Source organism: Dunckerocampus dactyliophorus, chromosome 18 (assembly GCF_027744805.1).
Source record: "Dunckerocampus dactyliophorus isolate RoL2022-P2 chromosome 18, RoL_Ddac_1.1, whole genome shotgun sequence".
Taxonomy (NCBI): domain Eukaryota; kingdom Metazoa; phylum Chordata; class Actinopteri; order Syngnathiformes; family Syngnathidae; genus Dunckerocampus; species Dunckerocampus dactyliophorus.
The window spans coordinates 9137637-9152784 of record NC_072836.1 but is presented as its reverse complement, the minus strand read 5'-3'; the positions used below and the strand labels follow the sequence as shown (position 1 = coordinate 9152784).

At 39.4% G+C, this 15148-nt stretch overlaps 1 protein-coding gene across 2 annotated transcripts in view; it reads right to left on the bottom strand.

Moving 5' to 3' along the window:
- Nucleotides 1–1147: 1147 nt before the first annotated feature.
- LOC129171103 (cytohesin-3-like) overlaps nucleotides 1148–15148 on the bottom strand; it is a 33772-nt gene continuing 19771 nt past the window's right edge. For both annotated transcript variants that reach the window (XM_054759468.1, XM_054759467.1), the window contains exons 2-13: nucleotides 13872–13954; nucleotides 13591–13655; nucleotides 11832–11898; nucleotides 11622–11740; nucleotides 11355–11435; nucleotides 9587–9699; nucleotides 7718–7866; nucleotides 7334–7445; nucleotides 5304–5380; nucleotides 3548–3619; nucleotides 3308–3462; nucleotides 1148–1369 (exon numbers count right to left, since the gene is read on the bottom strand). In XM_054759468.1, coding sequence (XP_054615443.1) covers nucleotides 1297–1369; nucleotides 3308–3462; nucleotides 3548–3619; nucleotides 5304–5380; nucleotides 7334–7445; nucleotides 7718–7866; nucleotides 9587–9699; nucleotides 11355–11435; nucleotides 11622–11740; nucleotides 11832–11898; nucleotides 13591–13655; nucleotides 13872–13954 — 1166 coding nt within the window. In that variant the 3' untranslated portion in view covers nucleotides 1148–1296. The remainder of the gene's footprint in view (nucleotides 1370–3307; nucleotides 3463–3547; nucleotides 3620–5303; nucleotides 5381–7333; nucleotides 7446–7717; nucleotides 7867–9586; nucleotides 9700–11354; nucleotides 11436–11621; nucleotides 11741–11831; nucleotides 11899–13590; nucleotides 13656–13871; nucleotides 13955–15148) is intronic.

The following is a 15148-nucleotide window of genomic DNA, read 5'->3' as shown; positions in this document are numbered from 1 at the left end:
AACCAAACTACAACTTTATTGTACGGACTATATCGTAAAATGATAACTTTATTCTCTCAGTTCTATGACTTTACCCTTGAAAAATGTCACCTTTTTTCTTGTTATACTAAAACTGTTCTCCCGATGTAGCTCCATTTTCCTTGTTAAACCTTCTGTGAGCTTATTGTTAAAGTTACCATATTTAATACTATGAATTTATTCTCTTAATTCTAATACTTTTTTCCTCAGAAAACTATTCTGCTACTATAATCAATTACTTAATTCTTGTAAAATTGCAACTTTCTTGACTCATATTATGACTTTTTCTCCAATATTGCTACTGTTCCTCGTTAAAGTCAAATTTTATTCACTAATTCAATTACTTAATTCCCAACTTTTCCCCCTCATGACACATTTTCTCCCCATTGCTACTTTTTTCCTTGTTAAAGTACAGTTCTATTCTCGGAATTCTGAGGGTTTTTTTCTTTAAATCCCAATGTTTCCCCGTGAACACTGCAAAATTTGTTTTCATAAAATTGTGACGTTATTCCACCAATTCAATTTCTTAATTCTCGTAAAAGTTCCACTTTTTCCTTGTAATATTGAAACTTTTTCTCCCAGTATTTACACCTTTATTCTCATATGTATAAGAAATTATTCATAAAACTACTCCTTTTGTTTTTTTCATATGAAAATGTATTTAAAGTAAAATACTACTTTATTTCACAGTAAAATTACTTAATTTGCGTGAAATGCTTTTTCACATAATAGAATGACTTTTCTGATCAAATTACACACGTAATATTGCATAATGCATTTTTCTTTTCAGTGTGGCCCTGATACTCCTTGGTAGGAAACACTCTTTAAAATTAAAAAAAACACTTTCACAAGCTAAAAAAAAAAAAAAAAATCAACTTTTCCAATAACACTCCGCCTTTACAACTCAAATAAAAGATATGAACAGTTTCTAATTGTTTGCCCCTCGCTAATAGAATCAGTCCAGCTGACTCAAGACTGTCTATTTCCTTGTTATGAATCTAAATGCAAACCCGCACAGTACAAACTTCCCTGACGACACCTGTCATGCAGCACGGTGGAGATAATCTCTCTCTCACACACACACACACACACACACACACATGAACACACAGATAAATGTGCACCTGAAACATGGTAGCAGTCCGCACAAGAAGTCCACATACTGTATGTGCTGCCCCCTCAGTTGGAGGCCATGTTTTTTTGGTCATCTGCATTGAGGCTGCGTGTAGTTGCAGTGCACCGTGTGGCTTGATTGATTGTTCGTGAAGGAGCTCCTGTTCACTTCTTGTTGGCGATGCGTCTCTTCCTGGTGGCGAGCATGTCGTAGAAGGGGTCTCTGCTGATGCTGGCCCTGGAGACACAGATAAATAACATGAGAGGAGGGTCTCGTGCATCTTTGATGTGTTAATGTAAGCACATACTGCTTTGACTAGATTAAAGGCAAAAAAGAAGAAGTTTGTGCAGTGACCTAGTTTGGTTTCCATGGTTTCTGAGGACCCCCCCCCCAACCCCACACCATTCCTTATCATCTTTTTTTTTTATGTTGGAAGTGATGCTCTCCTGCAGCCGAGCGTGTAGTCAAACACAATCACACACTCATTTTGTCCTGCTTTTGTGCCATAAGGAAGAGCAAACAATGGCGCAGGAGATTACAGATGGAAAAGGAAGTCAGGAAGCCAGTGGGGCTCCACGGAGGAACCCAGTTACACGGCTGCTGCTAAATCCTGTTAGCGCCACTACAAAGCAAGAAGAGGCTCAACCGCCCCCACGCACCCTACCGTGCATATATCTGATTCTCTTTACGCCGCCAGTATCCACGCCTTTCATCATGTTCATAACCCAATTTCACCAAACAACAAATTGGGCACGACCACAGAAAGAGCGTAAAGCAGTGGCTCGCAAAGTGCCGCCGCAAATGGTTTTTGCTCTGCAAGTACCATCGTTTGTGCACCTTTAGCGTCCAACATGTGGCTTGTATTTGCAGTTCATAGGCTTGTGGTGTATGAGGTGGGTTAAACATGAATACTTCAGCAAAGGAAATTCGTATTTTAATTCAATTTCTGCACATTTTTCACCGTATATGAACCGTGGATAAGGAAGGCCCGGAACCCATCCATCCATCCATCCATTTTCTATGCCGCTTGTTGGGGGATATGCTGGAGCCTATCCCAGCTGGCATTAAGCAAGAGGCGGGGTACACCCTGGACTGGTCACCAGCCAATCACAGGGCACATATAGACAAACAACCTTTAACACTCACATTCATACCTATGGACAATTTAAAGTCACCAATTAACCTAACATGCATGTTTTTGGAACGTGGGATGAAACCGGAGTACCGAAAGAAACCCACGCATGCACGGGAGAACATGCAAACCCCACACAGAGATTCAAACCCAGACCTTCCCCATCTGTTGACTGCGTGTCCAACACTCTAACCACTAGTCCACCGTGCGCAGAACCCAAAGGTATTTAATTATTAGACTCATTAATTACACTTATTCATCTATTTATTACATTTATTCCAACCTTTCTTTAAATGATTTGTATTTACTTTACTCATTATATTTATTTTTTATTCTTTTTTAAGTAGTTGATTAATTTATTTATTAAATATATTTTATTTATTTATAAATGCATAAATTGTTGTATAATTGGCATATACATATTAAGCGAATAACTCTATTTATTTATCATTATGATAACAAACCAACCAAGCCAATAAATTGCATTCTTGCTAGATAATTAGGCAACTACTAATTAAATGTCATTTTTCTTCTAAAAACATTTAAATGAAATAAAATCTAAACCAAAAAAACACTGCCCGCTACAGCCCTGGAGGAGAACAACTACTAATTGAATTACTTTTTTTTTTTTTTTTTAATTCATGGTGAAGGAAGAGGAGCAGCTGCTAATTCAATTAAAATGTTAATGTATGCATTGTTTTATACCGTACAAATAAAATGAAAATGCTCCCTACAGCACTATTAATGTATTTTTTTCATTTTTATTAAAAATAAACAAATGACTGAATGCATTTTTAATTCAAATGTAAAAATATCGCCCACAAACAGCGCTGGAGGCATACAAGTACAAGGGGGACAACTTTGAATAACAGAAAGGCAAGTTTACAACCAACTTCACTGAGTCTGCGTCTCTTCCACACAATTTAGCTAGAAGGCAGAAATGTCCTACGAAAAGGAAGTGATGCTTGGCCTTGTTAAAAGCTGCTTTTAAGCCGCATATCTGTCTTGGCTTCTGTCTTCCTTTCTCATTTTCTACCACTTACTTGATGGATTTGATCCACTCCTCCTTCTCCTCTGGCGTGGGTGCTGATATTCGGTAGACCACGTGGTTGCCCTCGACGACGCGGCCGTCCGCCTCCGTCTTGCAGGCTTTGATGACCTGGCCCTTGTGGTTTGGGTTGTACAGCTCGAAGCAGTTCTGCGTGACGACGACGACAAGGAGCAGAGCGTCGGCTATGTTGGCTAATAACAGATGGGTTTGGTCGGTAGGGGGCGACACTCACGGGTTTCCTGGGCTCTTCCACCTCCCTGATGCTGAGATTCTCCAGGGGAATAATCCCACGAGGCTCCTTGTCCTGACAGGAGGAAAGCACCGAGTGAGATAAATCCAGTCTGATGCTCATCAACAGCGTTTGGCCCTTTAAATGGGGACCATCACATGTGAGCGACGGCTCATAATGATAGCGTCCTGGGGGATAATATGAGGGTAGCGAGAGAACAGTGCTGATGTAGCAGCTCACAGGGACACGCGGGTGCTGCTACGAGACTTGAAGGACGCTCATATAATCTTAACACACACACACACAATCCCGGTCATTTACCCACTTGCTTGAATCAATAAGTATCAGATGACCATGTATGCATTTACATTCAACAAGAAATGACATAGGAACGTGAATTCATCCGTTCCAGGGATAAACTGTTGCCATCCATGCATCTTCTATGCCGCTTATCCTCACGAGTGTCCCGGGTATGCAGGAGCCTATCCCAGCTGGCTTCGGGCGAGAGACAAACAACCTGTCACACTCCCATTCATCCCAATTTAGAGTTGGCAAGTCACCGAACATGCATGTTTTCCCGTTGCCCTAAATGTTGCCTTTAATCAACTACACATGCAAGTTTAAAAAGGAGTTAACCACTGTAAAATAAAACTCAAATAAAGTCAAATGAGCTGAAGGACAGGCACTGAGAGCTTCTCTGGTCGTTTTCATGCATAGTTAGCCATTATGCGTTCAACTACATGCTATCATCACACTTTTGAGGCATAGTCCCCACAACAATTGAGGTTGAATTCCAAATTGGCTGTTTTAAATCATATTTTAACATTCTTGATTGTCATACAAGTGGGAAAGAAAGTTAGCCACAACGTTAGCTTCTCTGGTCATGTAAATGTTAGTCATTAGTCAGCATGTGTTCAGCTACAGACCCTTTCTGGGGCTGCGTTTCTGGATCTATGGTTATCATCACACTTTTCTTTTTGACTGTTGTGGCATATTTTCCCAGCTTGAACTCCAAATTGCACCAGGCAAACATTTTAAGTAAGAAATGAACCTTCTTAATTGTCTTACAAGTGTAATAAGAAGTTAACCAATGTGGAATAAAAACAAAATACGGAGGGAACAGGAAGTGCTTCTCTGGTCATTAGCCATTGCGCGTTCAGCTACATGCTATCTATGTTAGCATCAGCTTGGCAAACGCCCTTTCTTATGTTACATTTCCGTTTCTGTGGTTATCATCACACTTGTATTTTTGACGTTTTTGAGGCATATGGTATTTTCCCAGAAAATTAAGCTTGAACTTCAAATTTTACAAGGCAACATTTCAACTAAGATTTAAGTCGGATTTTGTCACACAAGTGTAAAAAGAAGTTAACCACTGTATAATAAAACTAAAATAAAGTCAACAGACACATATTGGAAAGGGAACAAGGGTCATTTAAATGCTAGTCTTTAGCCATGATGTGTTAAGCTGCACGCTACCTATGTTACAAAACTCTTTCTATGGTTATCATCGCATTTTTCCCAGTTGCCATCATTGGTACTGGTGTTGGTACTGGCAACGCAAAAGCGTGCTTCGTGCACACTCACGTTTTTGACTTTGAGTCTTGAAGATGAACTCTAATTTGTGTCATTTCTCGTATATTCAAAGGAATCTTCTAAAACCATGAAAGCGTGCGTGCAAAAGTCAGCCTTTAGAGTAAGTTTGACTGGAAGTGCTGACACGTAAAGCACCGATCAGCCATGATGTCATGTGACCCACCGTGGTGTATTCAAAGTAGTAGAGGCAGTTATCTGTCAGGATGAACCATCTCCTCTTCCAGGTTTTCACTCTGCCTCCTGATGGGAAGAAGAAGAGCAGACAGGAAGTGATGACACTTGATCAAAAATGCAGCTCTTACAACAAGTTTTGAATCCATTGTCATGTCGTGCTTTGTGCACACATCCAAAGCCTAACCAAAGTATCTATGTGTTGTGCTTTCACCCAACTTCCCTTCCTCTTTTCTTGGTGCCACACATAATCGCAAGTGGCTTTCCTTCCATTTCAATAGACCCCAGCTACTGAATTTTTTCACAGCCAAATTTCCGCTCTGCATAAAAAAAATCCTTTCACATCCTCCCGAGTTTATTTTCAGAGGCAAATTAAGAAATAATATGGCAAGAACTGGTGCGAGAAATGGCGCCGAGGGAGGAAGCGTGCCATAACATTATCATGTCAAAGCCGTGAGGCACAATGGCGCTATTTGCATCCTTACTCGCTAGTTTCTATATGTGGAGAGGAGCGTCAGAGCCAGATGTGTGTGTGTTAATGAATCATCACCTGCGGTGTCTTACTTCTCTGACACAACAAACGCTGTGTTTACAGTGCAAAACACATAAAAGTCAGTCCTAAGGGGAGAAAAGAATTGTAAAAGGTGGTGATGCTTCTTAGTAAAGTATATAAGAAGCAGCAGGAAACTTGTAAAGCTGTGTAAGTGTAATAACGTCATGTCCAAATTAAACCCACATGGACGCAAACAAGGTACTAGCTAGCTGCTGAACGCGTCATACACACATTCAGTGATAGTGTTCATGCAGGATCTCTATTGAGAACAATTCTAATCATGAGGTTTTTAAATGGCCTATTTATGACAGTAATGATACAGTGCAGTACATGACCCAATTAAATACACAATTTCTATACATTTCAGGGATTAAAAACAACCAACACATGACGATAGGAATAGCCAAGAGTGCAAACGTTTAACAGACGGAAAGTGATCACTTTTGCATCATTTAAATATATTGTGGTAAATGCAATTTACTTGCTTGCATTGCTTTTCATTCTGTTTATTTGAGCCAATAAGTTAAGTGTGAATTCTGCATTTGTATTATAGCAGTCGTAAAAAAAAAGAATTAAAAAAAGGAAAAATTAAATAAAAACCCTAACTCAATAAATAAATTATGAATTCATTCATAAATAAATAAATAAAAATATTAATATTAAAATAAAAAAAATATTATAAATACAGTATTATAATAAAAATAAGTATTAAATTCATAAAATAATAACAATAATACAAAATAAACAGTACATGTCAAATTAAATAAAGGAATTCAAAACAAAAACAAACTTTTAAAAATGTTAAAATTAAAATAAAATAATATAAATAAAAAAATAAAAACCTAAAGTTAAAAATAAAACAATAAAGAAATTTAATACTGAAAAAAAGATCTAAAAATAATTTTTTAAAAAAAGGACACACAGAAACATTTATAAATCTAAAACTCACACTAAAAAGATCAGAACAAGCTTTGTGTTTAGTGAATGTACTAAAAAAAAAGGTGTTTTACAATAATTCAAATAAAATACTTTATTACTTAAAATTGAATTAAGACTTTTTTTGTTAGTTTTTTTAATGGAAGTTGCAAAAATGGTAAAGTTTTCTGCATTTTGGCATATACAGAAAATAGTACATAATACAATGTTAGAATACAAATCCCCATGACCCGAGTGAGGACAAGAGGTATAGAAAATGGACGGATGGATAATACACATAGTACAGGAAATACATGTTGCTCATGCCTGCATGGGTTGCTCCTTGCTACTTTAGTGACACCAGAGTGCAACTGTTCCAGGTACTCATGATCATTGTGTAATTCCCTCACCGTCCTCTCCATGACGTGACAACGCCGAATGGAGCAGAAACAGGTATTGATTGGAAAGCGGAGGGAGGAGTGGTCGATATCAATAAGAACAGCAAGCACTTGCGCCCGCAGGAATTGAAACGTGTAAAACGGATGTACACAAACCTAATTTGAGCAGCCAGCCCTCCCTGTCCGGGTTGAAGAACGTGTGCGTCAGGTCGTTGCCGTCATCCTCGGGAATCTTAAATGGTTCGCTCTTGATGCTGTCATAGAGATTCTGGAAAGGACAAAAAAAAAAATACATGAATTTACATTGCCAGGTGAGACAACACCGACAGACTGAGTTTCCCCTTTCAAGACAGCGAGAGCTCATGATTCATACTATAGTGACTGTGGGAGCTGCTTTGATTTGAAAAGCACATGTGGCACCTGTTTTTCCACTGAAATGATACAGCCACGAGAGGGTGGATCAAAATGCTCCTTAAGTCATTTATGGTGAAAGTAAAGAAGGCATAATCTGGCCCGGGATACGTTTCTTAAAGTCTTTACCCTGAGTAGCTCCTCCGGGAGGTCTCCCCCCTCATTGATTCCTCTGTTCATGGAGATGAAGCGCTCCACAGGGGGCTTGTCTCGGACGTTGGGATTGTGCAGGCTGGTGTTTAGCATAATGATGGCAAAAGAAAGGACGTAGCAGGTGTCTGTGCAGGTGAAAACACACAGAGTCAACACTAAAAGCCCTGGATGAATCTACAAAGTGCATGAAACTCTTCATTTTAATGTGACTTTGACTTTCAATGGGTTTACTTGTTGGAAAAAATAGTGCATGGTTGTAAGAAACTGCAATGTATGTATCAAATGAAGTGTCGTTGCTCTACCCAGTGGAGAAGTTGGGAAATTACGATTTCCTTTCGGTATCAATAGAAAACAATAATAATAATTTGTCAATTGAATAATAATCAGTTGTTGATTAATCATGCCTTGAAGCAACTGAGGCAAAATGAGGTGCACTATGTGGCTGCAACCAGCAGGGGCGCTGTTGATTCAGTCAATTAGTTTAAAGGTTTTTTTCCCCCATTTATAAAACAAAGATTATAGTTTTAACAAATTAGGAAAAAAAATATTGAAATGTATAAAATAAAAAATAACCACTTAAATTATTTATAATGTTTCCGATCACTAACAAAGTAGGTATAAAAGTAGGTATAATAATGTTAACTAAAGAACAGTTTTTCTTCCTTTAAAACAAAAATTATTCTTAAAATTAAAATGCAAACAGTTGCAGTCAAATGTATTCAACCCCCCCATTCTAAATTGTATTGTATTGTATATAATCTGCAGTAGTTTGCAATAAACCAGCAAAACAATTAAATATCTCAAGAAACTAATATTACAAATTAATGTATTGAAATTTGTTATATTTTGCAATGCGGGGTAGAATAATTTAGAGCAACTTTATGTGTAAAACACTTTTCTTTGTGGGTTTTTGTCATCTAAAACGAATAGAAATAATAAAATATAAACAAATATATAATATATTCACAACAAATCACAACAAATGATTTGACTGTCAATCTTTTCTACTGGTGATAAAGAAACTTTAAAATAATAATGATCATAATGACACATTGGTTTTATATAGCGCTCATATAGCCATCCCTGATCTCACATATTGAGAAAAAAAAAAATCCCAAGTCTTCATAGTGAAAGGTGTTTTTGAGGTGGAAGCCGGAAATCCCTCCTTTTTCCTTGAACCAACATAAACACTTTTCCGTTGATCCCATGAAGCCGCATCATCACTCCTGCCAGCCTCCATCCATCTACACGCTAACCACCTCAGTCAATCTGCACTGTCATTTACGACCCCGTGTGCACGCCGGCGCTCTGACATGGCCAATAACTAAAGTCTGGTGCGGCAACGCATCGATATTCATGATACATCAGCATGTCACCTGCGTCCCCCCACCCTCGCTTGTGTCAGGACAGGAGGAGACGAGGGGCGGGCACTCCTGACGACTATTGACCACAGATCCATTTATTCATCGCCGCTGGAGACATGAATGCTGATGAGTTTGCGAAAAAAATACCATTTCCTGAGAAACTGAGAAAAGGAGGATCGCAGCACATCATAGCATTCCCCAAATACCGAGACAGTATGCCCTCTCGTGGCGGTGAGAAGCACAGGGATGACATCAGAGCAATCTGATTGGTGCTACGATCATCAGCAAATGCAAGCTATCACTTTAGAATGGACACATATTCATAATAATCATTAGACTCATTGCCATTTATTATGTACTGTATGTGTCTCAAATGGGAACCTTGGAGGGATGACAGCAATCCTGTATGACTCATAGATGTGTGTCTACTGTGTCTACTGTATTGCTGTGTGTGTGTGCGTGTGTGTGTGTGTGTGTGTACCTGTGGACTGGAAGACACCAGGATTACATTGGCAGTACCTGGAAGCAAACGCCTCCATCATACGATCGATCTTCTGAGCTTCACCAGGAAGTCTGAAGCTCCACAGGAATTGCCTGCAACAAGGATACAGGACAGTTGCGCTACATTTGAATTTGCTGTCATAAACAATAAACATATATTAAATAGACTACGTCATGACCCATCTTCTATGTCGCCAGGCGACATGGGTGCAGTATATAAATCTCTACACCTCAAATATAAGACGACACATTCTTTTCTGACGTTTTTCTTTCCTGGTCACTCGAGTAATACTCCACATTTACAGTGGAAATCAATGATATACAGTAATTAGTTTGTTATTCTATTATATGGCAACTTACACACCATTCACATGCCAGAGATACTATCACAACAGAGAAAGTAATTTTGGAAATGGGTCCCTAATGAGTTAATATTCACAAGTCAACATTCAGATTGTAGTTTTCAGTGGTGTAGGCCTACACTTCATCATACCATGAGGCTTTTATCATATTTATTTTGCCCACAGTGTGATGTAATGAGCAAGATTTCTCTCTATGTCAGAAATGAAGTTTATGAGAGAGAATAATTGCACGTTATCAAGTATATTAACGTAAGTAACTCATTAAATTGTCAATCTTTCTCAAAAGTCTTTACTGATTTAGCAGCGTGCTAACCACCACACATACTGTAACTAGAAGGTCACTCAGACGGCTGCACACCTCCACCAGTAAATTAGTTACCACCGTTAACGTGCTACAGTATTTTGTGCTATTAACGTGCCTTTGAATAACTTCGATCTAATTAGGTTAGATCAAACTTATTCCACATTTCTCAACAGATTCCAACCGTTTCAACACCAAGCCATTCAACAATTCAGGACATTTGTGCTATTATCCACATCACAGCATTTCCCACTTTTCCCGACATTCCTATTTTTCCAGAATGCTGAATGCCTTTAATACAAATTAAATCAATGGCATTCAGCAACTACTTCCACATTTCCAACCGTTCCAACATCAGCATGGACACTTTCCTGCTCATTTATGTTTTTTTTTCCCCTCTTCATCAGGCTCACGCATTCAAACGCAATGTCTCCAGACACTGCAATCATCTAGTGAATGGAATATATTCGTTACCACCGTTAACGCGCTATTTTTGACAGCCCTAGTAAAAATCGTTGAATTTGGACATTTCCCGATCAAATACAAACCTAAGAGAAATTACGGAGAAATGCTACACGGGAGGCACTTGCAGTACCCGCTTCATCTTGAAGGGGTGGGGTCGTACGTGAGCTGGCAGGTGCTCGTCACTGCCGTTCTTCCACAGAGAGGGAGGAAAGGAAAAGCCAGTGTTTTCTTTGACAGCTGTTTAGTAGCAAGTCCAATTCAAGATATTTTTATGCTTATTGAATGAATTTGACTGCCAAGATGGAGGATTATATATCCAAATGAACAAATTATCAGACCTTTTCCGAAAGAAAAATAGGGTGCACATACCTCATATTTCAGTGAATAAAAAAAAAGAAATAAATGGGACTAAAAAGTATTAGAAAACCAAATTATTTGAATGATTCTCTACTTTTCTTGTTATCCTCTCAATGAGCAACCTGTCTTAATATAAAAACCCTCCAAAAGAGTGAACCTCACCACACGCCACTGTGTAAATCTGTTTTGTATGATATGTGTAATGTCTCGCGTTGGACTCCAGTCACTCTGAAGACAATCTGCATCAGTTTAGGCAAACTCACCTTAAGGCTTGTACGAGGTTGAGGTCCGCAAACTCGTGCAGCTCCACAAACGCCTGGAGGACCTTGATGTTGAAGTCGTCCCTGAGGGAGAGGAGCACGTGAGTAACTGTTGACATACTTCTCAGACAACTCACTCTGGCTCATTCATATGGCTTGTAAAGCGCTTTTATTGCAGCTGTTCCGCTGTTCCACACAACCTATTTCCCCTGGTGACAGAACAGTGAAGAGAGGGTGAAAAATGGTGGACACGAGGAGCAGTGGCCTCACCGTTCCCCTAAGTAGTCCCCGATCACTGTCTTGTTAAGCCCCTCGCCTTTGTAGAGGAACTGCGCGATGTCCTCTGGGGTGTTTTGCAGAAGATCGTTTTCCAGGAGGAACTGGATCCCCTGTAAATAGAAGTATTTTAACATTTATATCAGCATTTTATCCGTATTTTAATATTTTAGTTCCGGAAGGGTTTTAAGAGTGGTTCCCGACCTTTTTGGGGTCCATGTTGAACTTCTTCCTCCCCATGGCGATCTGTTTGTTTCTTTGTGTGGTTTTGCTGCATAGAAACACACAGGTGACAGTTAAGTGCATGCCGTTGACAGCCCGTAGGTCAGCTGACACTTTGTAGGCCCTCCTGGTCAACATAATGATGTTTGTTTTAGTGATCTGTCAAGGAGATCTTTTTGTAGCTGTTTTATTCAAAGCACCTTGGTGCAGGTCCCCCATGATTGCTAGGTGCTAAATGAGTCCAAACCTATTTGGCTTGCTGCACCTGGGACACATCACCTCACTCCTACCCCAGCAACCAATCAAATGAAAGCCTCTGAACCCAGGCGACTAGCTAATGTTTAGTCTGGGGGATTAACACACACACACACACACACACACAAACACACAAACACACACGCACATGACAAACCACACACACTTCTTACTATGTAAATACTGTAAAGCAAGCCACACGAATATGAGCCAAACATTTTAATCATCAATTTTCTTTTTAACCATGCTTATTTAATAGTACAATCGTAACTTGCCACTGAGCAGTTCAAATTTTGTGGCTTTGCGGTTTTTCAAAAATACAGCCTTGTTAAATTTTACATATTTTTGCCTAAATTAAGCATTTTCAAGTATAAAAATGGCTAAATGAACAAAAAACACAAATAAAAGGCATTCGGAAGATACATTTAAAGATGTGATGCTATGTCTACACGGGTCACTAGGTGTCACCAATGTTCCTGTAGTTCGGTGAGACACCCAGCATTAGACTTGATCGCCGGAACAACATACTTTTATTGCAGGTTTGAATGATCTCACAACAGGCACAATAAGAATAAGATAATCATAATAATAACAACACGAGCAACTGCTGCGGCCATAATCCACTTCAAACCCTCACTTCCTGTTCTCCACACGTCCAGAAGACATTTATTGCAACACACACGAGCACGAGTTTTAATTATGTCTTAAATGGCTTATTTTCTCTGATTATGTCTACTATACTTCGTAACACGAGTGTAAAGGTGACTATAGGGGTGTTATTTCATGTCAAGAGGGCTCTAATAATGCTAAAAATCGTATTTAGAAGGTTGTAAATAGGTTTTCTGTGCTGTAACTATGAAATATTTGATTTGTAAACAAGGAAATTCACTTACACTTGAGTCGGCAGCCAATTAACTGCAATAAACAAAGGATTACTGTAGTACGTTATCTGACTTGGAAAAGGTCCTTGAGGACTTATTTGCTGTATAAAGTAAGTCCCTATTATCGCAGAAAAACGCAAATAAGGGACACGCCAATAAAAAGTCTGAAAAATGCCAATTTTTGACACAAAAATCAGGGGTTTCCACGGGCCAATTTGCAGCTCTGAATTTGCAGTGAGCTTGTCACACAGAGAAATGATCACGGGTGTCACTAGACAGAACAATTACTACAATCACGGTGTGAAAAAGACAGTACAACATGCAACAAATACGTAAACAGACATAGGGCAACTACTATGGGGAATACAAACAACAACTATGTTAACTCTAAACATGCAACTTCAGCAACTTTTTACAAAACAAGTGTCGCAAGTGTGAAGTCGAAAGCACTTGCAGCAACGGGAATGATGCCGGTATTAATATTCCACTGGATCAGCCAATTGATAACAGCATATAGATGACACATTCTACTCTACTCTATATAATTCCAAATGCCAACAAGTCATAGGAGAGCAATCATGACACTGATTCCGGCGGGAACTCACCTCTCCCCTACGCAGGTTAACTGCTCGATTTCCGTCATGACCTCGGCTATCTCAAACTTCAGCCGCTGCAGAAAAAAAGAAAAGGGCTCATCATATCTACGCATTGATTTCAAATCTAATATTAAAGAAGAAAAGCTCACATTTGATAAGCACTGGAATATACCACTGAGAAAACAACAACAATATTGCATTGCATGTAGCTGCTGTGCAATAGCATCGCATGAAAGCCAACAATCCGTGCATAATATTAAATTACACCTCATCGTGGGACCGTTACTCACTTCAATATCATCCAGCAGCTCCTTTTTCCTGCGTCGGATGTTACACAGCTCATCTCGTTCCTCCCCCGACAGGTCTTCAGGTACTGGAATGCAGAAAGAGAGTGAAAAGGGTGAGGATGAATATAAAAAAAAAGAACCGAATGAATTGCCATCAGCCAGTCGGATTCACGGGGATTAAGCTTGGGCGCTGTATATCTACTCAGTGAAGCCAAAAACACTCCTGACCTAAATTAAAACGAGACAAAGATGTCCCTACTCGCTGTATTACCTCTTGACAGTACGGTTCTAAATGTCCCCTGTTAGGTTTGACACATGCCCGAGCATCTGGCACAGCCTTATCAGCTCAAATATTATCTTTGATACACCTGTTGTTGACTAATTAACACTTCAGGGAGCTGAAACAAACAAACACGGCACACTTTTTACATATTCCATCCCCGGGGACACCTCCAGGATATTAGTACAATATAGCCACCACTTGTAAGACTTCAGCTCAGTGAGTATCTGAAGCGTTACTCCACAAGTGCGTTTTGCTATATCTTACTGTGACAACACTTGTTGTAAATTGCATTTTTTTTTCATAGTTTGGCTGGTCCTGCGACTTATAGTCAGTCATGTGCGATATATATCAATATATATAACTAAACATGTGCAGCCTTTAAGTTAAACTAGGGTGGTGGTGGGTTTTTAGTGACACCTAGTGGCTGCAATAATCAAAATAATGTTAGGCACACAAATTGAATGATAGGCAGCATGCCGGCTGCTTTTTTTTTAATTAAGGAATACTTTCTCATTCACTTCTGTGTCTGTATGTAATGTGCAACTATAATTATTTGACACCTGTGTGGATTGAGAAATGTATTTTAGACAGAAGGGTTGTTTAATTATGACACTAATTATCGCTGAGACTATAGCTGCTGCGTCAGCCACTGACTAACTGTTTTTGCCCCCTCCCTCTGGTTTCGTCTTCTTCTCTTGTGAATTTAATGTTGTCAGGCTCCCCCAAAAAAAGCTCGCTCCGACGATAGCTCCATCATCCATTCGTCCACTTGTCCGACGTTGGGTCGTGGCGGTAGCAGCCTAAGCAGGGAAGCCCAGACTTCCATCCCCTGGCTACTTCGTCCAGCTGGAATCCAAGGCCCAGTTGAGAGACATAGTCTCTCCAGTGTAGTAGATTGCTCCATCCCAAATAACGGTAAATAAGTGGGTGATGTATTAGTAACAAAATGATGCCACATCATTTGATAGAAATGAAAATGATCACCCTATAGAGGGGG